This window comes from Eutrema salsugineum, unplaced genomic scaffold (assembly GCF_000478725.1).
Source record: "Eutrema salsugineum unplaced genomic scaffold, Eutsalg1_0 scaffold_13, whole genome shotgun sequence".
NCBI lineage: Eukaryota > Viridiplantae > Streptophyta > Magnoliopsida > Brassicales > Brassicaceae > Eutrema > Eutrema salsugineum.
Window position 1 is genome coordinate 6,973,905 of NW_006256885.1, and position 26,673 is coordinate 7,000,577.

Below are 26,673 nucleotides of genomic sequence, written 5' to 3' on the forward strand. Positions count from 1 at the left end.
AGGGTCCGCGCGTGAAGATTGAAAAATACTTAAAAATTAAAATCGAGACGACGCTTTTCTACGTTCTATGCGTTAAGAGAGTTGACAGATCTCCACGGACAGTAGAAATCGTTCTCTGGCGAAGCTGCGTAAACCCTAAACTCGTCAATGGCAGATCCGAGCTCCGACCCCAAAAAGTACGCTCCCCCTTTTCAAAGGTAAGTCATCTTCTTCTTCTTATCCTCTCCGACGACCTTCCTCTCATGTTTGCTATTTTCGAGTGATCTTGTCTCTGCTGATTTCGCTACTTCGTCTCCGATCTTTCGATTTGATGTTTCTTCATCGCCTCGCAGGAAATCGTCTGGGAATCGCAAGAAGTCAGGAGGTATGTTGGCTCTCTCTCTCCTTCTCTTTCTCAATCTTCTTTGCTTGGGTCGTTCTTGCTCGAGAAACGAATCAAATGGGTTCTTAATTCCTAGAGTATCTAGTTCTGTGGGGTTATAGCGTAGATCAGAGAGGATGGAGGAAGCGAAGTAATTTGATTGTGTAGATTCACTAGTCGACTGCATGCGAATCTGTAAGCATGTGATTATGGATAGTTGTTAACCTTGAGAATCGTTATACGGAAGTGAAACATAGGATTCAGCCTGAATTTCAGATCAGCGAATCCGCTGATTGATTCATTTTTCCATGTGCGTACTTTGGTCAATTTTTTGCCTGTTTTCTTGAGAAAAAAACATCGGTCAAGCTTTAGCAGTACAAGAAGCTATACGAGATATTCGCTTTTTTTGTTCCTGTTCTTGGCTAAAGTTAAGAGAATAAAATGCAGATCGGACAAGTAACCAGCAGAACAAGGATCATGAGAAAAGTCACCCTCTGGCTACTGGTTTTCAGATGGAGAAAACTCCTCCAAGGATAATAACTCTCAAGGACTGCTCCAGGAGTGAAGCTTTTCAGCTTTTAAGCGAACGTATGTATCTGAATTAACTATTTAAACATTGATTTGGTATCATCTTTGTTCCGTGTCAGTGTCTGATCGTTCTTCTGTCAGCTGTTGCTATGCTAAACATATGATGAGTGAGTTCTAGTTTATTAGTCATGCTCCTCCTTGTAGAAATCTTTGAGCTTTTATGAGATGAAGTGTTTCTTATTTATGTATTTGTCAAATGAACAGGCTGGGCAGCTGCAATGCATCAATACAACGACCCAACGGTGGATTTATCTGGTGAGATTAAGGGCATTCAAGTTTTTTTCTAATTTCCTTTGCGTTAAACCCTCTCGGTCTTTTATACTTCTCCTGCTTGAGTTTCCCGGAATATATTACTTATGTTCCCACCGTGATCTCTGCATTCAAGATTTACGTGCTTTTTTTTCTTTCTATTTTCACAGAACGACCAATCATGTACTATGGAGGGAGTGTTTGGGGTAAACTACCTCACCAGGTGGAACCATCTCTAATCTCTTTTATAAGCGTTTAGCTCACTTAAGATGGATGAGACCATTGTCTCATAATTTGTGGGACGAAACAATTACAGATTCTGGGTTCAGCAAACAAGACCTTGCCTCCACCGAGATTGCCAACGGATTACAGAAGTGAAGCGCGCCGAGGATTACTGACTCCAAGATCATCTTCAATCTCTAACAAATGAATTGTCCTCGTTCTGCTGATGGAGCTCATTTAGACTAGTGAAATGGTGTGTGTTGAGATGGCACAAGCGATCATGTGTCAATATGACTATTGTTTTGTCTAGGATAAAGAAGATTACTTTTGTCTCGAACTGTCGTTTTCTCTGGTCCCTGAAAGTGTAAAATCCCAAACCAGAGATTTGACTAACCATGACGTTACCATCTCATTTTGCTTTAAATACATGTATCGTAAATTTTACGAAGTTAGTGAAAGATGCATAACGTCCTTTTACTTTGATGGATTTACTAAAACGAGCGATAATAGAACGTGGACGTTAAATTTCAATATTTAGTGTACTTGGACCAAAAATAAGTAAATGTGTTTATATTTGTGTGTTGTTAGTCTGCAATGGATCAAGATTAGAGAGTACTTAAAATGTTAGACCGAGATCGGGAGTGAAAAAGTTAGGATTCTTAGCAAATAACAGAGCTTTGAAAGATTGCTGAAACTTCTTCTTTTTTTGGTCAAAAGTTACTATTATTTTGTCTTGAAATGATCAAAACTTGTTAAGGTAAAGGGTAAATTTCAATCATATTCCACATCTTAAGCAACGAGAGAGAGAAGAGAGAACAAAGCAAAGCATTGCACGATAGTTACTCTGTTGTTAATGAAACAGACTTCTTTATTCTACCAAAAAAGAAAAAAAAAACGATTTCTAACGACACAATTATTTATAATTTGTTGAATTCTCAAACTGCTTCTGCACACACTATCTGATATAAAATTCATATTCGTCGTCATCACCATCATGATCCTCCATTACTTTCCTCTCTCTTTCGTCTTTCAGATCCAAAGACAGAGAAAGAAGGAAGATGAAGCTAAGTCCCGTCTCCTTTGTCTTCGGCTTAATCGCTCTCCAGTTTCTTCTACCTCTCCCCACCATAGTCAATGCTCAGCAAGCTACGGAATCCTGCAATTCAACTCTACCCCTCAACGATCTCACCTTCAACTCCAGCCTCCTTCAATGCGTCGACGCTTGGAGTGCCCAGAATTATATCCTCCGAGTAAGTCCAATTCTCCATTTCCCAATTTCGAGACTTGTGAAATATTTAAATCAGAGAATTTTTGAAATCTCTCGCACAGTATGCTAGAACGGTGGAGAACACATGGAGCTTCATCTTATCTGCGCCGGATTCGAGCGCCTACATCGGGATCGGATTCTCAACCAACAATCAGATGATCGGAGCCAGCGCGGTCGTCGGGTGGATACCTTCCGACGGCGGAAATGGACAGGCGAAACCCTACTTTCTCGGAGGGCAATCGCCCGGTGAGGTAATACCTGACCAAGGAGATCTGAAAATCGTCAACGGCTCGTTGAAGATCGAGTCAGTGTCGTCGCGTCTTTACCTGAGTTTCCAATTGACGGCGGAGCTGCCTCGGCAGAGCATTCTTTACGCATTGGGACCTGCCGGATTCTTTCCATCTTCGCCGGATTTTAGGTTGAGAGAGCATCGCTTCATGACCACCACGACCGTCGATTATGTTACAGGTAAGCAAGAGCCATCATCATCTTTCCCTTATTTTTTAAATTCAGCTTCTTAAAAGTCAATATTTGAATTAATCCAATTATTTGAGTGACTAATTATACCTCCATGACCTGACCTGACCTGGCTGGTAAAAGTATAAACAGATACTACAAGTGGCTTTTGTATCACAACGTCATGTTTTATTCCTATTTTAATTCATTCAAATTTTTATACCTATACACATGTCTGACGTCAGAGAAGACCATAAACAAAAAGGAAACACATTTGTGATGATCGGATATTAGGAACTGGTACAAGATTGTAGCATCCTTCTAAATCCAGTCTTTTTATACCCGACGTTCGCGTCATTTCCACATCATACCCACCCTGTATTATTATTATTATTATACCCGATTTTGCCCACCTACTACTATATACTACTTTTCCACAATATTTATTGCTAATTACCAAAACAATACTTCCTCTGTTCAGAATTATTTGATGTTTAAGGTTTTTGCACACAGTTTCAGAATTCATTTAATTTTTATTTTTCCTATACTAAAAATATTATTTATAATTCATTTAAATATCATTCAACCAATAAGAAGACTATCTGCAGAATATAAAAAGTCAAAAACTATAAAAATTCATTAAATTTTGCATTGAAAAGTGAGAATATCAAATAATTCTGAACAAAAAAAATATTCTAAAACATCAAATAATTCTGAACAGAGGGAGTAGTATTGAGTAATTTGCGAAACACACCAAGTACTAACTTTCCGAATTATTATTTTATTCTTTCGGCCAGCAAATAAGTGTTTGCTACTATGATTATATGCTCCCATTTTGAAAAAGAAAGGTTTACCCATATTTATTAATATTATAGGACTCTCTAGCTATATAGGTGTTGTAGCTTGGAGACTTGGAGTAGTAATTAAGTTTAGTTGATTTTGTACCTAACTGCAAGTCAACAATAATATGTCGGGTAACGATGATAGTGAATGCAGTGAAAATCACACTAACATTTTCAAGAGTTAACTTAAACCGTAATAAGTTACACTTATGTAATTACATTAAAACTCGAGGGTTTTAAAACTAGGAGATGTGAAAAATAATGATTGTACTTTACTAAATTCCGAAATAATTCTTATCTATTTATATTGTCTGATTTCAAAATCCAAACAAAAAATGCGTTTATTCAATCGTTTGTTCTTCTGGTTTCAAAGATTGATGTAGGATTTTTTTTTTTTTTCTAATGGTGAATTGAAAGGTTCGCAAAGTGTGGTTAAGGGTTCACCACACTCTAAGCTAAGGAAGACACATGGGCTAATGAACATGTTCGGCTGGGGAATACTAATCATCATCGGCGCCATAGTGGCTCGACACATGAAGCAATGGGACCCCACTTGGTTCTATGCCCATATTGCTCTCCAAACCACTGGTTTTCTCATCGGTTTAACTGGTATCATTTGCGGTTTGGTTCTTGAAAATCGGACCAAAGCTAATAATGTTTCCACGCACAAAGGCCTTGGGATAACAATACTCGTCATGGGCATCCTCCAGGTTTATCTTCTTTCACACGCATATATACTATACCAAAAACAATACGGTCAAATGAATATTGGTTTATTGGTTATGTTTATCGGTGTTACAGGTCCTAGCGCTGCTGGCTCGACCGGACAAACAATCGAAATACAGAAAATATTGGAATTGGTATCATCAAAACATAGGAAGAGTTATGATAATACTCGCTATTTCTAACATCTTCTATGGTATTCATTTGGCTAAAGCTGGCTCTTCCTGGAACGGCGGTTACGGTTTTGCGGTTGCTGTCTTCGCTTTGGCTGCTATTGCCTTAGAAGTTAGAAAGTTCTTGAAGAAGTAAATTGTATCTCTTTTTTTATGTTCTTGCTACGAGATTCTTCTTGGATAGGACTGTGTGATGTATTGAACATTTCGTTGACTGATCTGTTTTTCTTCTTGTCATTTTTTAAATTATATTTGCTATTTCAAGAATTAATCTGTGGTATCTTATTTCTCATTATTAAAACATTATTTTTCACGATCCAACCAATCATGAATTGTCATTGTTGACTTTTTTTTGTCAACGTAGATGTTTTTCAGTAGTAAAAAACCCGATTTCTTAAAGATTAGTCTTGTTTTAATCTGGGATCATCATCCCACACAAAAAAAAAAGAAGAAGATATTAGTAATCAAAAAAAGAAGAAGAAGATAATAGTGATCGAATTAATTCCAAGATGATACAACATGATAAACATTTAGTACTAGGATTCAGTTGGGTCTCACCAAACACACAGTTTGATCTATCCATTTACATTTACGACCAAAAAAAAAAGGGAAAAGATCTATCCATTTACATTTACCCACATTATTTCAATCTCCAAATGGTTACAGAGCTTAAATTTGTTTTAATGGGCTTCAATAACGGGCCATTTGAATAGGAAAGAAAAGCCGAAATAATTGACGAATCGGTATCGGTCGCCGGTTTATGCAGCCGGGGTCGGAGAAATACGAAGACATTGCAGAAATTTGGAAGAGGAAGACGAAGATGTTGAGAACTCGCCTTCTCTGGTTTACGCTTGGGTTTTCCGTCACCGGAGCTTCGGTAGCTCATCTCGTGTGGCGGGATCTCTATGCCGAACGTTTCGCTATTTCTTCTGATGTAATTTTCTCTGTACATTTGAATATCATCCTTGGGAAAATTCCCCAAGCTCGATTTCTTACAGCTAATGTTCCAATACTGCAGATGAAAGAGAAATTCAGTGCTCTGGAAGGTAGGGTTTCAGGTCTGGAGTCTTCTGGTATTGAGAAACCGAGTCCAGCTCAGGTCATCTCTCTCTCTCTATCTCTCTGCCTCTCTCCATTCGTAATTATGATTGATCGTTAGTGACGATATATAATAATCTGGTGGATCAATCATGCTATTCTTGTATAGTTGTATTTGAAATTCGTAGAAAGATTGGTTAGATGGGTGACTTCCATTGTTCATTTTATTTCTTCATTGCTTAAATCGTTGAGAATTCAAGGCTTTCCCGAGGTCAAACAAGAGTTGAGATTTTCAGCTGCTTCCTTTGATGTTAGAAAGAATAGTTTCAGACATTGAGATTGCACCACTGCCTCAAAGCCACATTGAGTTTTCTAGTTTTTGCAAACAAAATCTCTTCTTGTATACGGCATGAGGCTCTAGTCTCATCTATAGAGAAACCTCTTGTCCATCTGCTTGCAAGTCTCATGCTGACAAATAACCAGAATCATTGAGTGTTTGATAAGCCAAGACACTGTTTTAAGTTTGGTTAGCGAGTAGTTTAGTGAGCGATCATTTTTATAAGGGGTGTATCAAATTGTTTAGATTGTGGAATCTCTAGCGTTTGGTTGGACAATTGGTTGTAAGCTGAGAGCTCTCAAAAGCAGTTTCACGGTTTCTATTTTCATTCAGGGAATACATGTAGTTTACATTAGTTGTAGCTAATAGTGTAATGCTGCGCACCTTGAAATGACTCATTCGCGCTTTCTTCAGCTTATTCAGTCATGTATCATTCCATTCTATTCACACGTGTTTGCGCTGCTTGTAGGTTGAGAGTTAGAGACTCTTGGAAGCTTCCAAGACAGATCAGTTGAAGACTTGGCTTGGTATATCAGAGAGTTGCGATCTTATTTTGGAACTTCAAGACTTGCATTTGTGGTTCAAAAACATTCGGCTTTATTATTACAAGAAATAAGGAGTACATTCGTTTCATTTCTAAATAAAGGGGTTGTATGACAAATTGCACCATGTGGACCTTATTCTAAGAAAATAATATGATACTAACAACTCAGCATCACTTGTAGGGTAGCTCTTGTAATCGACTCAAAAAACCTTTCAGCTTGAAACCAATTTTATACAGACTTTTACCATAAACCAATTGAAATCTATTCACATCCTAAACGACAATACAACCCTACTCATGTATCAATTAACCATTTGCTAAAGGCGACTGAAATTGCATAAAGAGACTAGTAAACTCTATGAGTCAGGAGAAAACCCGCATTCTATCATCAATTACGAGTGGAAACTCTCTACACCCAGCGATTTATTAATTTCTTCATTGATCCCGGATTAGAGAGAGTTTTTTTTGGTCAGAACTCAGAACCAACCATCGATCAGCTCTATAAGATCCATCCATCACGACTTCATTTGATGGGGAGGGCGAGGGAGGATCGAATTTGCCAGCTCCTCGTTCACCTTCACCGGAAGAGGTGGCATCTGCTTCATAACCTCTGGCATGTCATTCAAGCTGCAACACAATTGTTCAATCAACATAGCAAGCAGATTTTTGAGTATTAACACCAAAACTTTTTAAAAACAACATATTTGTTGGAAGAGAGTGACATATCCTAAAAAGAGCTAATGACAGAGATATGATCTATAGATATCTGGGCAAAAATGTATTACTCGTTCAAGATTGCGAGGATATTGTCCCGAGCTTTGCACAAGATATTGACGTTCTCATGTATCTGCAACGGGAAGATAGAATCTCTTAAGCGGATATAGTTCAAATATATATATATATATAGATCGATCATAGGATTACTCAAAAGCCAATAATACAAGGTAAAGAAACAAATCCAGTCCCAGGGAAGTATACAAAACTCTACAAGCTGAAGGATGGAAGTTGCATTCACCTGGAAAGCTGAGAAATTTGATGAAACTTGATTAAACATCTGAGCATTTTGTTCGAGAAGATCTCCACTCACACCACCAATAGCTGCAAAGAAGCAAAGACACGTATGCCTCTTTTAGCCCAATCTGGAAGATTTTGCCTCAAAAGAAAAGAAAAACAAAACCAGATTCTTCGACAAACCTTTATATGAAATGCCATCATCAGTATCTATAGGCATCATAGGAGGAGCATATGAAGGACCATTCGGATGCACATTCAAATGAGATGAAGACTTGGCTGAAGAATCCGTAGTTTTTTCCTGCCAAACAGAATGTGAAAGAGATTAATTTGCTGATGTAGACGTTTAAATGCATCATAAGACGACCCAATAACCTTTACCCGTCCAAAATCACAAGTAAATGACTAAACGTTCAAGCTAGTTAGAACCCAATCAAAATGCTTCAACTATCTTTCTTTTGTTTGTTGCTTTACTAGTATCAAAATTGCATATTGGAATTGAATTTTCCACGTACTTTCTTATCTTTACTTTTCCTTGACGAATGGTCTTCTTTCCTACGCTTTCCGTTTTCCTTTTTCTGTAATCCATCAGCAATCACATGAGGTTAAGCCAATGGAGAAGAAGACAAATCAAGAACAAAGAAAAATCTCGCAGATTAGCAAATTGAGAAACTTACAGTCATCCATCTACAACGCAGTGCAACATCTCTTACAGTTTTATCCTTCATTTTCATCGCAATTTTGGCATAACGAACAATCGTGGGTTCTGACGCGTACCTGTATAAGACATCAATAGTTAAAGGAGTAACTGAGATATGATAAGGCTCATACAAAACTTGCAACCATTCATAACCGATAATTAGACCACTCATCTTCCAGTCAAATCCTAATTAAATATCTCATTACTCTAAACACTATTGTGCCACACATACAACAACAAAAAAAACATATTACACAACACGAGCTACTCATTTTCTTCATTTGTATAGCTTATAAATTTCGCCACATACAAAAACTCAAGACAACTGGATTCGAGAAACCATGTTCAGAGAACCAGACAGAGGATGCTTAAAGAACCCAAGAAAGAAGATAATTTCGAAAGAAAAAAAAGTTACTGAATCGTGTCAGAATAGCAAAAAAAAAAAAAAAAAATCCAATTGATAGAGAGAACATTGGATAAAACAGGAAATTTCAAATCTAAATCGAAGAGATAAGAGAAAGTGAGAGCAAGAAGATACTTTGCGAGCAAATCTTCCAATAACGATTGCTCCTCATGAGTCCAATCGACAGAGATCCCTGGATTATGCCTCAACGCGCTAATCGTCTGAGAATTATCAGCCGCGGCTGTACTACCACCATTATCGACCGAATTTACAGCAGCACCATTCGTCGTCGCCGCCGCCGATGAAGACGAAACCTTCTGCGCCGCCGACGAACCTTCCTGGTTGTTCCCCGACGGATTCGCGCTCGCCGCCATCAATACGAAACCTCTAGATATAAAATTCGCTTCCTTTCCTCAAAGATTTACAGAGATTTTCACCGGTAAGTGTCGATTTCGGACAATTCCGGGATTCGGAAAATGACTTCGCCGGGATAGGAACAGAGAGAGAGAGAGATGGAGAGAAATCCGGCCGCCGACTGAGCTTCCCTCGAAATATGGAATCTTGTTTATAAAAAATCATTGTTTTCTCTTTTCATCTTTATCCTTTTTCGGCTTTTCTTTTCTATTTTGAGATGACGATTACGGTATTTTGAGTTATTACGAGGCATTTTGGGCAAAGATTGTAACTATAGGGGCCGAAATATAATAACCCAAAAGAAGAAAGTAATCCGTTTTGTTTTTTCCTCTCTTTTCGAGGTCCCTCCTCCTTTGTCCTCTTTCTCTGTCATTCTCTCTCTCTCCGCGCTTGAGGTAGGCGTCGGAGATTACCAAGAGCTCTCGAATCCTTCTCGCTTATGGCGACGTCTCAGCCATCAGGTTAGTCAATCGCAAGTACTCTGTGTTTTTATTGTAATTCCTGGGTCCCGATTATTGATTGATTGTTCTGCAATTCTGGTCGGTTCGATGAGAAGCCTCTCAATTCCCCGCTTTAAGATTGTGAAATTGATTAACTACGTCGTATGCTTGAATTAATTAGGGTTGTAATCAATCGATGAGGATTAGTTTGATCTCTATTACTTGGTGGATTTCGTCAATCTAAATCGCAAGGATTTCCCTGCTTCGCTGAGCAACTTCAATTCGATTTGTTTACCTGTACCTTAATTCATTATTCGATTGCTGTAGCTATTAAGTATTGAGCTCAAATTATGATAGCTCTCTGGATTGTGATCTTTGCAAACTTATTGATGATGGATGCTAAGTTTGTCTCTGAGCACTTGGCTGTTTTGGATTTAATTGGATGCTTTAATTTTTCGGATTGCAACTTGATGCCTTTTCTTATCCAGCATCGTATCTTTTATGTAGTTTTAGAATTGATTTTTCCCTGCTTTCTCTAGCCTCTTTAATGGTTTTGTTTTCCTGAGTTAAGTTTTTCTTTTGAGAATATTATCTATCATGTTATTCATGTAATATCTTCAATTTTCTGCTGATGTTAGGTGGCAGTCCTCCTAAACCTTGGGAACAAGAAGGAAATACATCTGGTCCTAAGCCTTTCAGGCCTCCTTCAAATACGAGCACGGCTGATTCAGTTGAGGCTTCTGGCACAGCTAATCCTGGAGAACTAGTTCCGAGCGTGAACAGGACTAATACAGCTGCGAATATGAACGCACTGAGTAGGCCTGTACCAACTAGGCCTTGGGAGCAACAGAACTATGGAAGCACTTATGGAGGTATGTTTAGATGTTATTTTATTTGGACTTTTTTTTAGGGGACGGAGAGCTTACTTGTTTTTATTGTATATATTTCAGGTTATGGCTCAAATCTAGGTGTAAACTCTGGGTATGGATCGGGTACATATGGTTCAGCATTAGGTGGGTATGGTTCATCATATGGGGGTGGAATGTATGGTGGTAGTAGCATGTATAATAGAGGGGGTTATGGTGGTGGTGGTCTCTATGGAAGTTCAGGAATGTATGGTGGTGGTGGGATGTACAACAGCAGTTTTGGTGGCACGATGGGTGGTTATGGTATGGGTATGGGAACTGGAATGGGGATGGGAATGGGAATGGGTCCTTATGGTGGTCAAGATCCAAACGACCCTTTTAATGAACCTCCATCTCCACCAGGCTTCTGGATATCATTTCTCCGCGTGGTATTGCTCTTCCCTTCATGCTTATTTTGTTTATGAAATCAAACAAGTTGATAGGTTTAAAGAGCTCTGTATAACATAAAGTGTTCATCTTTTGCATGATGACAGATGCAAGGTGCTGTGAATTTTTTTGGCCGTGTAGCGATGCTGATAGACCAAAACACACAGGCCTTTCATATGTTCATGTCTGCCCTTCTTCAGGTACCTTACTTTCTTTAGTTTTTCTTTCGACCAACTTGTTCCTTGTATGGTTTCATTGATCTCGTGGTAACCATTCAAACCATTTGTCCTCAGCTATTTGATCGTGGTGGTATGTTATATGGAGAATTAGCAAGATTTGTACTGCGGATGCTTGGGATCAGAACAAAGCCTAGAAAGATGCAGCAGCCGCCACAAGGGCCTAATGGACTCCCTTTACCCCACCAGCCACATGGAAACCAAAACTACATTGAGGGGCCTAAAGCCGCTGCACCAGGTGGTGGCGGTGGTTGGGACAATGTATGGGGTAACTAAGTCGCTTCTTTCGATACCCTAAATCCTTCAACATTGCTCTAAATACACCGTGAGAATCAGTTGGTTACGAATAGAAGACAAGTCGTGCAGCGCCCCCTCCAATGCAGATTGGGATGTGTGAAAGCCAATGTTTGTTTACAAATCGAGTCTCTTCTTCTCTTTTCTCTATCTCTTCTCAGCTTTCTGGTTTTGTGATAAACAAGTTGCAGATATATAGATGTCGAACTCAATAAAATGGAAAGTGAAGGTTTAAAGTGTTTAAATACATTTCTGTTGATATTCATATTATATTCGATTCTATTCTTCTTTTATTGGATCCGAAGCATCACTGTTGAACGATGAAAGATTTTATATACTTTATTACATTATAGAAGACTGCTTTAGAATACATTTTTTCTTGCAGTTTGCCTTTGGATAGACCAACACATTGGTCTAAACTTGACAGACCAACACATTGGTCTAAACTTGACAGACCATCACAGTGGTACAAATTAATGCTTCATCCTCGAGCATACAGTCTCCAATCTGGTCCTATAACCATTATTTCTTCTGCCTTGAGTGTGATATCGGCTCTGTGTAATTTGAACATCTCAATTGCTGTTGGGGTCAGCCTGGCATTCCCGTTCATGTAGATAATCTGGAGGTTTTTGCAACCGCATCGCAGAGCAAGCAACCCTTGGTCACAGAGGTTCCTACAACGGTTCACATGGAGTTTCTGCAAGTTTCGGCACCACTTTCCCACGGCTTCCCATCCAGAGACCCTGACTTCATGACACAAAGCCAAGTTCCACTCTTGGAGCAACGGGCAGCCTTGTGCTATAGCTTTGATGGATTCATCGCCAACAGTTCTGCACATCCTCAGGTTCAAGATTCTAAGTTTTGATGCAATCCCTGATCCCATAGGTACCAACCCATCTTTGGGGATGTAGCAGCTTGCACCTGAAATGTTTAGAAATTCAATGCCGCCTCCGCTAATGATCCCCGCTATACCCTCCGGCTCAAGCTGACAAGACTCAGCATCCACATAGCCTAGAGTTGGGGAGCAGCCATTGAAGCCAACTCCGGTTATGCTCTTGCAGTTTGAGATCTTCACTGACTCAAGCTGCAAGCATGCTTTTGACAATGCTTTTACTCCAAAATCGGTCACCAGATGGCAATACGAGAGATTCACGCATTTTAAAGGCAAAGAAGATCTGGCCAATGTTGCTAACCCAATGTCACTGATATTGCATCGGTAGAGACTAACGACTCTTAGATTAGGACAGAAGCTAACAATTGTGAAGATCCCATTATCAGAAACCCCATAGCAACAATCTAAGTAGAGACTATGGAGTCTTGCACCTGGATACCTGAGAGAGGCCAGACTCTGATCATTCAGGACCGTGCAGCCAGAAAGGGAAAGATGCTCCAACCACTGAAACCGAGTGAGAAGCGTATGGAGATGATGTGAATTTACATCAGGGTTTGTCTGAGACAGACTTGAAGGGTTCAGGACAGTAAGTGAACACTGGAACTGTAGAGATCGACGGCTTATGTCCTGGATGTTGAGCCAGCGATGACAAGTCAAACCGAACGATTCACGGTCAGCAACATTATCAAGTCGTTGGAAGATAAAGGAAAGGCAATCGTCTGGAAGGTGGATAATGGAGGTCTCAATATCATAAGACTCGGACACATCCTCCATCTCTCACCTCAATTCCTGTATAAATGGACAACAAACTCTTATCTTTAAGGCAGAACAGAAACCTCAAATCTGTTTGTAAAGCATCCTAAACTAAGATTGGCGGACTCAACTGATGATACGGCATCACCAAACAAGATCAGAGAAAACAACACATTTGAAATCTTAGATTCCAACCAGTCTCCATGAGAAACCCATAAAACCCTCTGGAGAACAGACTCGAAAAAAAGCGAAACTTTTGAGACTCAAAAATTCTGGATTGAATTGGATTGAGCAGAAACAGAGACGTCACAAAAAAAGATTATGCAAACCAAGGACAAACCCACACAAAACTCCAAAGTAAATCACCGAGATCGATTATCAAGTAAACGAGAATCGATCATATGTGATCCAAATGCCAAACAGAGAGAGCTGAAGCAGGACTTTTTTGCCATTTTTTTAAATTTCCTTTTACATCCCTCTATTATTTTTATTTTATCATCAAATTTGAGATTATGTGAACTTGAGTCACCGTAGCGTAACTTTTTTGCAAGCCGAAGCATCATACCCTAAAACATATCGTGGCCGTTGATTTTACTCGTATCGTGGCTTTTGTCCATTTTATACTGTATAAAACCAAGTTTTGTCCCTTCTTTTTTTTTTTTGTGCGGATGATTATGTAGACAGAAGTTTTTGCATAATTTTTTAATCAGAAAAACATTTTATACATTAGCAAGTTTAGCACCACGCAATATTTTCTTGACGGTTTTAGAAATCTGTATGTGAAAATGCATTAGTTCGCTGCACTAAAACGCAGTGAACTCTCAATAAAGAGTGAAATTTGTGTCAGAGCCAAGGCAGTGAAGAGTTTTAGGACATTTACCAAATAATTTTGCTCCTTGAGACTTTTGAAACCACGCAGACAGACACTTGGAAAATAAAAGGAAAAATAAAAACAATTGTTTAATGAATTAATGAGTGTCTCCTTGAATGTTGTGAACTAGTTGGACTTTTGCATATTAATTCCATCACTAGTGTATCGCAAGTCTTCAGCTACGAGTTTGTGTTCACATATCATTCATGATGATACAGTCTTACTACTCACCCTGGGCATAAGAACCGAAACCGGAACCGACCCGAAATTTTCGGTTCAGTTCGGTTTCAGTTATTGCCTAAATACCCATTGGATCTCATATTTAAGATCCATGGATATCGGTTCGGATCCAGTTATTACCTGGAACCGAAAATACCGAACCGAATACCCAAAAATTATGTATAAATTTGAGCTATTATTCATTAATATAAAACAATTAGTTTGCTACAAATCTAATATTGGCCCATTAGTAATTCAAAGTCATTTTTACAAAATTGATCTAGCCCATTATCCACAATTCAACACATATTCAAAAAGGGAAAAAAAAAGACATACACAAAACTATACACCTACACATGCAACTTATCGTTGTAAAAAAAAAAACAGTTTCTCTTTTTTCTCTCGTTAATACTTAAAAAATTAACTATAAATCATTCAGAAAAACTGAAATCCCTAATTTTCAGTCGCTGTAGCATTTCTTCACCGACACAGCCATCTGCTACGTTAAAAAATCAGTCGGGGTATGCTTCTTTTCCATCTCCTTCTCATCTTTGAATTTATTTGGGTTTGGGGTTTACTGTTTATAGCTAAAATCGATTTTGGGGCTAACTGTTTCTGTTTGTTTAAATTTTAAATTGATCTCATTTCCTCTTTGTTTTTTCGTTTTTACAACGAATTACTCTTGAATAATCGAGTCTCTAGAGTCTCTTCACTTAGAAATAGATTTAGGGTTTACTATTTATATATGAAATCCATATGATGTTAACTGTGAGTCTAATATCTGAGATTATAAGTGCTAACTTCTTCTTTGTTAATGATTCTAATAATTTTTTTAAGTCTTTTTGTTTTCTTTTTGCAGTTTCAGGTCACAAGAGTCGCAAGTCATGCTTCTTCTTTGTTATTTGGTTATTTTTGTTAACAAAATTTTTTCGGGTATTTAAGAACCGAAATCTTTTGGGTATTTTACGGTTCTCATCCTTCATATCCGGACCGATCCGAAACCGAGAGGTACCGAACCGGAACCGAACCGAAAACAATTCGGTACCTATATGGATCTAAAACTTGAGAACCGAAATATCCGGAACCGTTCGGTTCTTACCTGGAACCGAACTGAATATCCGAAAGCCCAGAGCTACTTACTACTACTATTCTTAAGTGGGTTTATATGTTTACCTCTTTTTTTGGGTTTATATAACTACGTGAAAATGGGATTCCTGCAAAGTCTCAACCTCTCTATTTTTCTTAACCCAGTTAGTATTAAAACCTTTACATTTTCCCACGTATAATACTTTTAGTTGAACCCCCATTTCAAAAGAAAAGAGCTATCATTATGAGTTATGACTAAAAATCACATTGGAAATAAGAGAATGTCAAATTAAATTTTGCAAGATTTGGGATGACCTACGTCAGTTGTTGTAATATTCGGTCTGTTGGATATACAGTCGTGGTAATATTTACACAAATTTATCTAAAACTTCCAAAAATCGAGGAACGTACCTATATAAGTGACCACATGGTGTGTTGTAACAAATATAATATGGCCAGCCAAAGTCTTTTTCTCTGCAATCAAAGCTGTTGCATTATGACCTCACTCTTCTCATTAACATTCGACATAGCCTCCCTTTGATGCTCTTGCATCCACCAAAACTTTGATGCTAGATCGAATTCTAAATAAAGCCCAAAAAATGCAAAAACTTGAGTGAAAAAATATCTAGAAAGCGTTTGAAAACAATAAATTACGTAATGTCCATGATTGTTATGTGAAAAAAAAAGATAGATAAGACAAAGCATGCTGCATTTCTTGTTCTACTTTGATTTACTTTTTCTTTTTCCGAACTTAATAGTCCTGCTCTATACTACTATTCATTAATATCTGTTTTGAATTCGATCGCATTCGCATAGTATTTTCATAACACGGATAAAGATAACAATGTTTAGCGAAAATAAAATAAAATAGAAATGTTATCTAGTTGTTTTCCTCGTAGATAAAGGCGATAACACCTTTAATAATTTACTTGCATAGAAAGAGAAGATAGTGTTGTTTTTCTTTTGTATGGCAGTAATAGTAAAGAGGCCATTAAAAGTCAAAAAGATTCTTTCTGAAAGAGAGGACCCAGAATTGCTTCACGTAATTATTGCATTTCATATACGTTCTTCTCTCCCTATAATTTTCTCGTTTTACATAGAGATTTTATTTTTATATTCTATATTCATTATTTTAAAATTTGGATACTGTAGTAGAAGAAGAAAGAGTTCACTTCACTAGATAGACTACACTACACTACACTAGTAGCATTGTACCATTTAACCCCATCATCAGATAGTGCGCATATCACAGAACTCTCCAAGAAAACCCCACAAAAATGGACGGATTACACTACGTCATCATCTTCTCCCTGCTATCATGCGCTTCACCGGCCAGTTTCACTCGCCGTCACCTCTCTCAAGCTCCTGTTACCGATCCTTCCACATTCACTCCCGGTGGCTCTCCGTTCTTCCCAGCTTACGGCTCCTCCTCTCCTCCTCCTCCTCCCCCTCCGGCGCCTCTTCCGCCTCCCGCACCCACATATGCCACTTTTCCGGCGAACATCTCCGCCCTCGTCCTCCCTCGCTCTCCTAAACCTCATACTACTACCCGTACACTCCTTATCCCGGCTATCTCCGCCGTGCTCGCCGTAGCAACATCAATCGGCCTGGCATTATTTCTCTACGGACGCTGGCGAGGGCAAAACCGTAATCTCAAAGACTTCGAATCCAAGAGCGTAGCTTCATCCGAACAAGCTCCACGTCCCTTTCCAAGAAACACCACTGGAAACAAACTCTCTGTTGCTGCTTCTACCTCCGATGTTCTCTACCTCGGTAACGTCGTCACTTCCGAGTCCGGTTTCGTCAAACCGGAGTCACCGGAGATCTGTCCTCTCCCGCCATTGCCGGCTCGTAGCTTCCTCCAACATAACCCTGAATCTAATCCTCTCACTGATGAAGAAGAAGAAGAAGAAGAAAACGACGACTTCTACTCGCCTCTCGCCTCTCTAGCTGGTCAAGAAACCGGAAGACAGAGAAACAATCCGTACAGTAATTGCTCTCCCTCCTCAGCCTCGGATTCTCCGGCAATGTCACCGTCCGTTACGATTTCTCCGCCGATGAGCTCGACGGCACCGCATTGGTCAACTCAGAATCCTCAGTCTCCGTCGCCGGAGAGACGAGTTAGGAACAATAAGAGATATGGATCTTCCCTGAGAATGTTTAGCCTCTGGAATCAGAACCTAGGATTCCCACGAATCTCTTCTGCTTCTACTTCGCCGGAGAGAGGTATGATTAGGACCCCCGACGCATACGCTCGTTCTTCTATGTACTCATCGGTTTCCACAACGCCGGATCGGTTTTTCCGGAAGGTTCTGGAAAGTTCGCCGCCGAGGTGGAATGATTTCAGTCGAAATGTCAAGTCTTTGTTCCTTTCTTCCACTTCTGCGTCACCAGCTAGAGATTTTTGTATCAACATCTCTGAATCTTCTAGAAATCTGAAATCTTCTTGGGAAATTCCGGAGCTTGATTCAAGTGAACAAGGCGAATCGGCTGGTGTTGCTCCTCCTCCACAACGGCCACCGCCGGCAATGCCGGAGCCGCCTCCTCTTGTGCCACCGTCACAGTCTTTTATGGTTCAGAAATCTGGGAAGAAGCTATCTTTCTCGGAGTTACCACAGAGTTGTTGGGAAGCAACGACAGAGCGACCAAAGCCAAAGCTGAAACCTTTGCCTTGGGACAAAGTCCGACCAAGGTCTTGCCGGAAAAATACCTGGGACAGTCTTAAATTCAGCTCTTCAAATTCTAGCTCAAAACAGAGAAGTCTTAGCTGTGATCTTCCGATGCTAAATCAAGAAGACAGAGTTTTAGACCCAAGGAAGTGTCAGAATATTGCTTTTCTGCTTACCACACTTAAGCTCACCACAGATGATATTCGTCAGGCCCTTCGAGATGGTAAATCATCAGTCACAAAGCTTATTTCTTCTCATTTTCTGACTGTATTGAGTTGAATCTGAGTTGGTGTTTCTTCGAGTATCTGAATCAGGTCAATATGAAGTACTCGGTGTTGAACTTCTCGAGAACTTATCAAGAATGGCGCCGAGCGAAGAAGAAGAGAAGAAGTTGAAGACCTATAGCGATGACTCAGTGAACAAGCTTGCCCCATCAGAGAGGTTTCTCAAGGAATTGCTTAATGTGCCTTTCGTGTTCAAACGGGTTGATGCATTGCTCTCTGTTGCTAATTTTAATTCCAAAGTTTCGCACTTGAAAAGCTCGTTCGGTGTTATACAGGTATGAAACTAAGCTAAAGATAAAGAGAGACGAATATGTGAATGTTGTTGATAATTCACAAAGCTTTCTGATTCTTTTGCAGGCTGCTTGTGTGGAACTACGGAATAGCAGAATCTTGTTGAAGCTTATTGAAGTTGTCTTAGAGACAGGAATGAAGAGCGGGAATGCTCATGACTTCAAACTTGAGGCGCTCCTGGAGCTTATCGATATCAAATTGTTAGATGGAAGAACCACTCTCTTGCAGTCTGTTGTACAGAAAATCATAGAATCAGAAGGTATCAAAGTGCTACAAGTTGTCAGAGAACTCAGTTCAGTACTTGTAGATGTCAAGAAATCTGCAGAAATGGACTATGGTGTTCTAAGAAGCGACATGGCAAAGCTTTATCAAGGAGTCCAGAAAGTTAGTGAAGTTCTGCTGCTGAGTGAGAAGAATGGACCTAATGAAGAACAACAATGGTGGAAATTCAGGGAATCGATGACCCGATTCTTGGAAACCGCTGTAGAGGAGATTAAAAAGATTGAAACAGAAGATGGTTCCACGCTCTTTGGAGTGAAAGAGATGACAAATTATTTCCATGGAGATTCAGCAAAGGAAGAAGCTCAGCTGCTGAGTGTGTTCGTGATCGTGAGAGACTTTCTGTCCATTCTAGATGGAGTATGCAAGGATATGGAGGTGACTCGAGAGTAGATTACTCTGGCATAGATTTCAAGTGGAATGAAGAACTTAGAATCTGTCCAAGACTAATGCATCGTGTTGCCTCTTAGTTATGTACTACTTATGTTTGTCTGAAACGTTGGGAGATATTTAGAGGGATGCAACTTTTACAAACATAAGTGCTGGCTTGAAGACCATATGAATATCCATAAACTCAAACATAATTAGAAGATGTTTTCTATTCCATCATATCTCGTAATCCCTTGTAACTGATGAAATGAATGTAAGGGTTTCTGAAATTTGTATGAGACTAGAATCATAATGTGATTGCAGAAGTTTTTGTATGATAAGAATCGCTAATGTGATCGACGAACTGCCTAGGATTAGGTGATCGCCGATGGTTCTTCTGATCCGAAACTTATACAAACTGTAAGTACTGCTCCTCTTAACTAAGCACTCAGATTGTTATAAAACAAGATGAATCGGAGATGATGCATCAAAGAAGCGCATTTCTTCTAACTCTGTCCTTGTGTCGTGTTTTTAAGATCGTATCTTGCTCTTTAGCACCTGAAAACATGAAATGAAAATTACATGCAATCATTTTTTGTTTTTTTGGTGGATTTAGCTACAACGACCATCCAAAGAAACATTGATAAAACACGCCTTTTATTGATTGATTAGTCTCTTGGTCAATACTGTAGCTATAATGAAGAAAATATATAAGATTTTGGCGCAAAGAAGTCCATGTCAATGAGTCTTCTTCCTCCGTTAATTAATGCGTTTTCTATCTTTGACTCGTTCTTCTATTTCAGTATTTATTTCTATTTTTGTTTATGACCTTTCAGTATATATACATACTCACTTCTCCGTAAACGATACGCCAGACATGAGGATTTCTCAACAAATATAGAAACAAAAGTTCCGCCTGTTTGATTACTAGTTACTAGTTTTGCGAATCTGCGTTCGTTCGTAATATTTTCCTAAGGTGTGAGTCGAGCCTTTTTGTTACTTGTTCCGCCTGTTTGATTACTAGTTACTAGTTTTGCGAATCTGCGTTCGTTCGTAATATTTTCCTAAGGTGTGAGTCGAGCCTTTTTGTTACTTCTTCTTCTTCTTCTTCTTCTTCTTCTTCTTCTTCTTCTTTCTTCTTCTTCTTCTTCTTGTTCTTCTTCTTCCTCTTCTTCTTCTTCTTCTTCTTCTTCTTCTTCTTCTTCTTCTTCTTCTTCTTCTTCTTCTTCTTCTTCTTCTTCTTCTTCTTCTTGCTGGGATCATAACGCTAATATGGTGGTTAGCATCGATCTTGGTGGTTTTGGTCTCGAGGGAGAGTTCCCCAGTGGTGTTAAGGAATGCTTGTCCCTGCAGGCTCTAAATCTTTCTATTGCAGCTATCGCAGCCGCCAGTGCGGCGGCTGTCTGTTTTCCTGTTGGTGCAGCCATCGGCTGGTTCTGCGTTGGCATTGGCCAGAAACGAAAACCAAGAAGACGTTGAAGGCAACAGCCTGAACCGATGAAGCCTAGTCTTGTTTCAGTGAGTTGTGTTGTATCGTTATGTTTATGTAACAGCCCAAAATATGTTTGTATCTGAGATGGATGAATAACATTTGCAGTCAGTCTTTGAACAGTCAATAAGTCAACCCTTCGACGGTGTTGACCTTGAACCCTCATTTACGTCTATAATAATTTTCTAATATTACAGATACACAGGTGAAGAGGAAAAGAAGAAAAATCAATACTTGCATAATATTCTCCCTTCTTTCTTTCTGCTATGACTAAAGATTCCTTATTTCACTAGTCTTTATGTTCTTCCTCGTGATCAGCGAGCAACTTTGGTGAAATTATGCTTGATTTAGTAATATAAGACCAAAACCGTGCAAAATTGCCACTCAAAGTGTATAATCTCAAATGAATATACTTCAAATATATAAAAAAGATAAACATATTTATAGAGCTGTATAGTTTTCAGACCACACCAAATCCACCATCAATCGGTTTGAACATAGTTTAACAAACATGGGAAAAAGATGTGTGGACGGAGCTTAACTTGTGCATTAAGCTATCTTTGATTCCGGGATCGTTCCAAATCCATAAACTGATGATCCATTATGTTCTTCAATCATAAAACGCTTCAACTGTTGAGGAGAAGAGCTTCAGGTTCCAGATAATGGAAGTCACCTACTAATTTGAGAAGCTTTGTAAATCAGACCGACACTTCCCCTAAATTCCGTCAAGAATTCCATCAATCGCCTGGAAGATCTGAGAGGCTACATTCTTATCGTCTGTTATTATAGCAGTACCAATATCTGAGGTCTCTATAAAGCCACTGCTAGGATTGGTTATATGGATTACACACTTGTCTTCTGAACCATTCCCACCTGTGCTGTGTTCTATGGATCCGGTTATACCCATCTTCACTAACGAGTCTAAAAGTGTTTCCGGAGCCACTGAGCCCCAATGTCTCAATCCCGTAGCCTTCCCTGAACTTGCTTCCTGCTCCAACCCGGAAACTAGTCTATGCTTTCCACCTTCCATCAGAAGTTCACCTTTCAGTCTTGCAAGACCAAAGTTTTCACCTTGTCTCAGTATTCTCCAGCTCAATTTGGAGGCCAACTCTGCCATTATCTCTACGTCTGGATTGTCTGCAGTTCTTGGCACACGTAGCGTCTTGTTCTCAGAGTATGTCAGCATTGGGATTGGCTTCATCTCAGTATGATTTATCCTCCCATTGAAAGCATCAGGGACCTATCATAAAAATGCTATCAAGGTTGATGAATACAGAAAGAACCAAGTTGGAGAGATTTCTTCAACAAAAGAAGAGGAAGACAACCGTTACCAAAACAATCTTCGGCTGCAAAACGGAAAGAAGTGTTGGCAGCTTCTGCAACCTGCAAAAAGAAACCATACTACTGAGCAATGGTTGACAAGCAAATTTCAGATCAAACATTTGGCATGTGGACAACATGATAACAAGCTCAACGTGTGAACATATTAAAACACACACACAATTAGTTAATCATACCGGCCAGGAAAACCTTACCTTATTCCAGAAAGAAATGAACATTGGAGAATTCTCATCGCGATCGGTCTAAAGGGGAGAAGTCCTAAACCTGAACTTATCCCGGCCTGCAACACATGTTTCTCATCAGATATGTTGACCAGAGATTCACACTGGATCATCTAATGGAGCTGGGAAGAGAGAAAGAGAATAAAAAAACCTCAAGAACAAGCAACGATTTTGGATCTCCACGCCAACGCTGAAGAAGTTGGACAGACGGACCAAGTCGCAAACTCCAGTGAGGAGCAAACACGATACATGGTTCCTGCCAACTGGTTCTGTTCACATAACATAAAAAAAAAAAAAACTCATCGAATGTGGTAACATACTCTTTGAAATAGAATCACTCAATCCCCACATTTAGGTTTCAGATTAGGTGTAGCTATTTTACTGATATTTCTGAAAAATGACTAAAGGTGAACCGTGATGATATTTTCAATAATAGGTTAGCATGACAAGTGTTTACAAACTACACATTTACGCCAAAAAAATACCCATCAGATATTGATTGTAGAGATAATATTATAATATGAATCGCGATATAAGGAAATTAAATGGAATTCTTACATTAAGTTGGGTGAGTGAATGGCCGGAAACAAATGGATCTTCTTGTCTTTAATGAATTTAAAATGGCCAAATGATGGTTCTCCTGAAATCAACTGCGAAATCAATCAATTCATAACAGAACATACACTCTTTGAACCATCTTTTAAATAAATTTTTAACAGTGTTTAACCAAGCAATAAGGAATTCGCAGAATAATACCTTCTCTTGTCGTTGCTCGCACAGCCACTCTGGTATGGTGTTTGTGTATCCTAATAGCTCTTCTGCCACAGAAGATATTACAAAGATTGGAACCTAAGCAAAAGTGATTTAGTGTTACAGAGCTAAGAATAATGGCAAATAAGAACCACCTTTTTAAATGTGATTCACATCCTCAAGAAAGTAAAAACAATAGAATAATGAGAGAGAGAGAGAAATCTAACCTTTAGAGACGAGGATTCAAGAGAATTTGACATAAGCTCTAGGAGCTGCAGAACTATCCCAATTCGAGTAATCGTTATCAAAGTTGAGCCACCAGCATCCGCAGATTCTGCAGCACATGAGCAAACAAAAGCTAATTTCTCCAGCTCTTCTAAGCTTTCTTCAGTGTCTAGTAACGAAGCTGCCAAGTTCTCATCATTCTTGTCACTGCTAAAATCCCTGACGTTACTACCCAAGGAAACAACACCCTCTCATAAATGTAAGAAAAAATAGGTCTTATAAGAAAGAACCTGATTGTTGAATTATTATCCTGGTCAGGAGAATTACAACCATTCTCAGTCACTTCTGCGGTTTGCAGGCATGAGAAATCTGAGTAAATCATTACATCGGTTCCTTTGAGACGATGGAAATCGAAATTTTTCGCATGAGGTGAAACGAAGATGGAGTCTGACACATAACTTAGGCTTCCATTAGGTCCGTTGATCAACCAGTTGCAAGCCCCAATCTCTAGACCTGAACTTAGGGCATTAATGATCAAGGTCCCATTATAACAAACTTCTTCTGCAAACTTTACAGCTTGAACCTTCTTCATGCAACTCTTTATGTCATCTAAACTGAAGAAAAAAATGAATTAACGAAGCAATCAACACTCTATCAACTTGAAAAGGCGGGAACTTGGTTATGGGGCTACATAGAGTTTGAAAAGCCAATAACAGTTACCTATACAGACGTATCCAACTGCCCAGATCATCACCACTCTCGCCAAAGACAACTTTCTTAAGCAAGGCTGGTACTTCTTCACCATCCAAATTCTTTGTCCACCACGGAAAACTGGAGTCATCAGGTCCATAGAAGCGTCTGAATTCCATGTGCATCGAGACAAGATCTTCCATCATGAGCTGGCCAATCTTTGCTGTTGCTTCAGTCATGTATATCTACATCTTAGAAGTAAGAACTCAGCACACCGCACATCCCAAGCAAACAAGTTCATCCAGGAAACGCAAAACTACAGGTCCTGAAAAACGTTACCTTGGCACAAAATCTCGGGTTTTGGGTAAGGAGTGGCAATCCGAGCAATCCCATAGGGTTGGAGATGAGAACAATATCAATTAAAGAAGCCTCCCACAAATGCAAGGCCTTGACAGTTTTGTACCATGGTTCTGCGCACACCAAATCATCAGGAGTCATCTGTCTTTCCAGTTTTTGCTTCTTTTGAGTTGGACTCTGAGCATCCAGAGGCACATCTGATGGATATTCAGAAGCTTCAAAACGCACATCATATGGAAAAGGAGAGAAAATTGTGATTGCCAAAAGGTCCAAAGGACAGTCAATCAAAATCCTGAAACCGCATAGATTCAGCATGTGACAAGGCGGATAATGAAAGCCATCTCCTTTGCTCAAACATGTCTGCAAGAAACACAGAACTTTCATATTTTTTTCAACACCTCACAGGAATAATATAAGACTTACAGTAACTATACAAAGCAAGAGAGACTCACCAATTTCATGAAGAGAAGCGACGGAAGAATCTGTCAAAATCGAATATCTCGAGTACGTTGTATACGAATTGCCTCTAAGAAATTCAATAAGGTTCAAATTCACAGCTTTTCTAAACAAAAGCAACCTTTAAAAAAGGAAAAGCCAGAACCACGCGTAGCATAAAAGATTCTCAGTTAAATTCAGAAACTTTCGACTATCGGACTATGAGATGTTTAGGTGAATGTGTTGATCGAGAGAGAGAGAGAGAGAGAGAGAAAGAGAGAGAGGATACGGTGGTTGCGATGGAGGACGAAGCGGCGATTTTATTTCGAAAAGGTTCGATTCGGTTCGGTTTGATTAACTCAGTTTTATAAAAACCAAATTTCAGTTTAGGTTCCCTGGTTCGGTTCGGTTTGGTTGCTCTGGTTCGAAGCGGCGACGATGTTGCTCCTGAAATGGACATGAGAAAGACGGCCGATTTATTTGCTCCTCCGATGGATCCGATCAGCGATGGTAGACTCACCCTCGAGGGTTTCTCTGTAGCTGCTCGTGCTTTTGCCGATAAATGGAAGAGACATAACCAATCGTTCCCTCCCTGGTCATGGGTTCCTCTGATCAATCGAACTCTACTTGTTTCGAATAAGGTTAACGTCGATCAACACTAATATTCTCCGTAATTTTTAGATTCCTTCGTATTATTGTGTGTGTTGTTAGCAGGAGGAAGGTTACTTGTCGCTCGAGAAGATCTTCATTCTCAGTTCACTTGAGGTAAATTCACAACTTTTAACAGTGCTTTGTATCATCTTCTTCTTCTTTTTGTGTTTCTCAACATTATATATGTGTGTAGGAAAGTCCAGAGGAGGAATCTCTAGATGTAACACCTGATTTCTTGGATAAAGAAGAGTCAATTGATCACACCATCTTGGTACATAACCTTTAATCAAATGTCTCTTCGTAAACATCTATGAAGCACAATTCTGGAATCTCTGAGCTTGTCTTTTCAATCCGCTAGGTCCAAAACGTAGAAAATGAAGCACACTACTATGATTTCCATATTGTTTACAGTGCATCATATGGGGTTCCTGTGCTATACTTTCGTGGATACTGCAGTGGTATGTCACAAATCGACCTGGAAAATTTGTGGATTGTTCTTCTTCTTCTTTTTTTTTTTGGTTTTTAAGATAATCATACTTGTTTTCATTTAGATGGAAAACCACTTTCTTTGGATGTCATAAAAAAAGATCTGCCCTCAAGCTCTGTTAGTCTTTTGCTGGAATCTAAGTGGACGTTTATAACACAGGAGGTATCCTCTCAAAAACAATACCGCAATGCCCGTTTAATGATATAATTTGTGGTATTCAATGTAACAATCAAATTGCAGGAGCATCCGTATCTGAACAGGCCATGGTTCAAGCTACATCCCTGTGGGACTGAGGAATGGATCAAGCTGCTTTCTCAAAGAAGCAGCTCTGGTGGTTGTCAGATGCCAGTTGAGTTGTACTTGGTTTCATGGTTCTCTGTTGTCGGGCAGGTGGTTGGTCTTAGGATCACTCTTGAGATGCTGAATTAAAGATACTTCTTGGCCACTGGTTGGATATCATTGGTAGCTCTAGTCAGAGGACTGATCATTTGTAAAGAAACAATTGTTGCATTCACTCCCAGAATATCAGTGGAATTTAGCTATTGAAAGGGAACCAAGTGAGCAAAGAGTTTGACTGAGGCTTCATGTTTTTGTGTTCAACTTATCAACTCTTCTCGTTCGTATATCCCACTAGGTACTAAGAGCAGCTTATTGACGTATACAAAGTTATTTAATCATTCTCTCTATCTACCATGATTCTTCATACAAGTAGAAACCCCAAGTC

General features: G+C 39.3%; 9 protein-coding genes across 11 annotated transcripts; 6 read left to right on the plus strand and 3 right to left on the minus strand.

Moving 5' to 3' along the window:
- The first annotated feature begins 60 nt into the window (after window positions 1-60).
- Window positions 61-1,873, plus strand: LOC18024347. The gene is made up of 6 exons (XM_006407757.2): window positions 61-197; window positions 333-364; window positions 809-949; window positions 1,154-1,204; window positions 1,369-1,421; window positions 1,515-1,873. The coding sequence occupies exons 1-6, from the start codon at window positions 148-150 to the stop codon at window positions 1,626-1,628; spliced, it is 441 nt and encodes a 146-aa protein (XP_006407820.1). The 5' UTR covers window positions 61-147; the 3' UTR covers window positions 1,629-1,873.
- Window positions 1,874-2,388: 515 nt separating this feature from the next.
- On the plus strand, window positions 2,389-5,114 carry LOC18024348 (cytochrome b561 and DOMON domain-containing protein At3g07570). Its single transcript, XM_006407758.2, has 4 exons — window positions 2,389-2,670; window positions 2,750-3,155; window positions 4,403-4,695; window positions 4,787-5,114. Exons 1-4 carry the CDS (start codon window positions 2,479-2,481, stop codon window positions 5,015-5,017), a joined length of 1,122 nt encoding a protein of 373 aa, XP_006407821.1. The 5' UTR covers window positions 2,389-2,478; the 3' UTR covers window positions 5,018-5,114.
- A 452-nt stretch (window positions 5,115-5,566) lies between these two features.
- LOC18024349 lies at window positions 5,567-6,968 on the plus strand. The gene is made up of 3 exons (XM_006407760.2): window positions 5,567-5,815; window positions 5,900-5,980; window positions 6,726-6,968. Exons 1-3 carry the CDS (start codon window positions 5,642-5,644, stop codon window positions 6,735-6,737), a joined length of 267 nt encoding a protein of 88 aa, XP_006407823.1. The 5' UTR covers window positions 5,567-5,641; the 3' UTR covers window positions 6,738-6,968.
- On the minus strand, window positions 6,875-9,644 carry LOC18024351. Its single transcript, XM_024159984.1, has 7 exons — window positions 9,050-9,644; window positions 8,489-8,588; window positions 8,327-8,389; window positions 7,995-8,112; window positions 7,816-7,898; window positions 7,586-7,647; window positions 6,875-7,427 (listed from the first exon to the last, which is right to left on the minus strand). Exons 1-7 carry the CDS (start codon window positions 9,286-9,288, stop codon window positions 7,316-7,318), a joined length of 777 nt encoding a protein of 258 aa, XP_024015752.1. The 5' UTR covers window positions 9,289-9,644; the 3' UTR covers window positions 6,875-7,315.
- A 1-nt stretch (window position 9,645) lies between these two features.
- On the plus strand, window positions 9,646-11,883 carry LOC18024350 (peroxisomal membrane protein 13). Its single transcript, XM_006407761.2, has 5 exons — window positions 9,646-9,789; window positions 10,407-10,640; window positions 10,719-11,062; window positions 11,168-11,260; window positions 11,354-11,883. The coding sequence occupies exons 1-5, from the start codon at window positions 9,768-9,770 to the stop codon at window positions 11,570-11,572; spliced, it is 912 nt and encodes a 303-aa protein (XP_006407824.1). The 5' UTR covers window positions 9,646-9,767; the 3' UTR covers window positions 11,573-11,883.
- Window positions 11,884-11,897: 14 nt separating this feature from the next.
- LOC18024352 (F-box/LRR-repeat protein 12) lies at window positions 11,898-13,696 on the minus strand. The gene is made up of 2 exons (XM_006407762.2): window positions 13,367-13,696; window positions 11,898-13,271 (listed from the first exon to the last, which is right to left on the minus strand). Exon 2 carries the CDS (start codon window positions 13,254-13,256, stop codon window positions 12,072-12,074), a length of 1,185 nt encoding a protein of 394 aa, XP_006407825.1. The 5' UTR covers window positions 13,257-13,271; window positions 13,367-13,696; the 3' UTR covers window positions 11,898-12,071.
- Window positions 13,697-16,655: 2,959 nt separating this feature from the next.
- Window positions 16,656-19,545, plus strand: LOC18024353 (formin-like protein 10). Its single transcript, XM_006407763.2, has 3 exons — window positions 16,656-18,303; window positions 18,395-18,639; window positions 18,722-19,545. The coding sequence occupies exons 1-3, from the start codon at window positions 16,689-16,691 to the stop codon at window positions 19,325-19,327; spliced, it is 2,466 nt and encodes an 821-aa protein (XP_006407826.1). The 5' UTR covers window positions 16,656-16,688; the 3' UTR covers window positions 19,328-19,545.
- A 1,962-nt stretch (window positions 19,546-21,507) lies between these two features.
- On the minus strand, window positions 21,508-25,100 carry LOC18024354 (integrator complex subunit 9). Of its 2 annotated transcripts, none has more exons than XM_006407765.2 (11): window positions 24,829-25,100; window positions 24,359-24,736; window positions 24,050-24,264; window positions 23,620-23,943; window positions 23,332-23,536; window positions 23,111-23,203; window positions 22,913-23,004; window positions 22,506-22,623; window positions 22,328-22,413; window positions 22,124-22,175; window positions 21,508-22,032 (listed from the first exon to the last, which is right to left on the minus strand). In XM_006407765.2, the coding sequence occupies exons 1-11, from the start codon at window positions 24,835-24,837 to the stop codon at window positions 21,508-21,510; spliced, it is 2,097 nt and encodes a 698-aa protein (XP_006407828.1). In that variant the 5' UTR covers window positions 24,838-25,100. The 2 variants fall into 2 exon arrangements, with proteins under 2 accessions (XP_006407828.1, XP_006407829.1); XM_006407766.2 differs by having other exon boundaries at window positions 23,332-23,539.
- A 101-nt stretch (window positions 25,101-25,201) lies between these two features.
- Window positions 25,202-26,645, plus strand: LOC18024355 (ubiquitin-like-conjugating enzyme ATG10). Of its 2 annotated transcripts, none has more exons than XM_024159095.1 (6): window positions 25,202-25,452; window positions 25,526-25,576; window positions 25,656-25,733; window positions 25,821-25,920; window positions 26,014-26,111; window positions 26,190-26,644. In XM_024159095.1, the coding sequence occupies exons 1-6, from the start codon at window positions 25,264-25,266 to the stop codon at window positions 26,376-26,378; spliced, it is 705 nt and encodes a 234-aa protein (XP_024014863.1). In that variant the 5' UTR covers window positions 25,202-25,263; the 3' UTR covers window positions 26,379-26,644. The 2 variants fall into 2 exon arrangements, with proteins under 2 accessions (XP_024014863.1, XP_006407830.2); XM_006407767.2 differs by having other exon boundaries at window positions 25,221-25,452; window positions 25,523-25,576; window positions 26,190-26,645.
- Window positions 26,646-26,673: the final 28 nt, after the last annotated feature.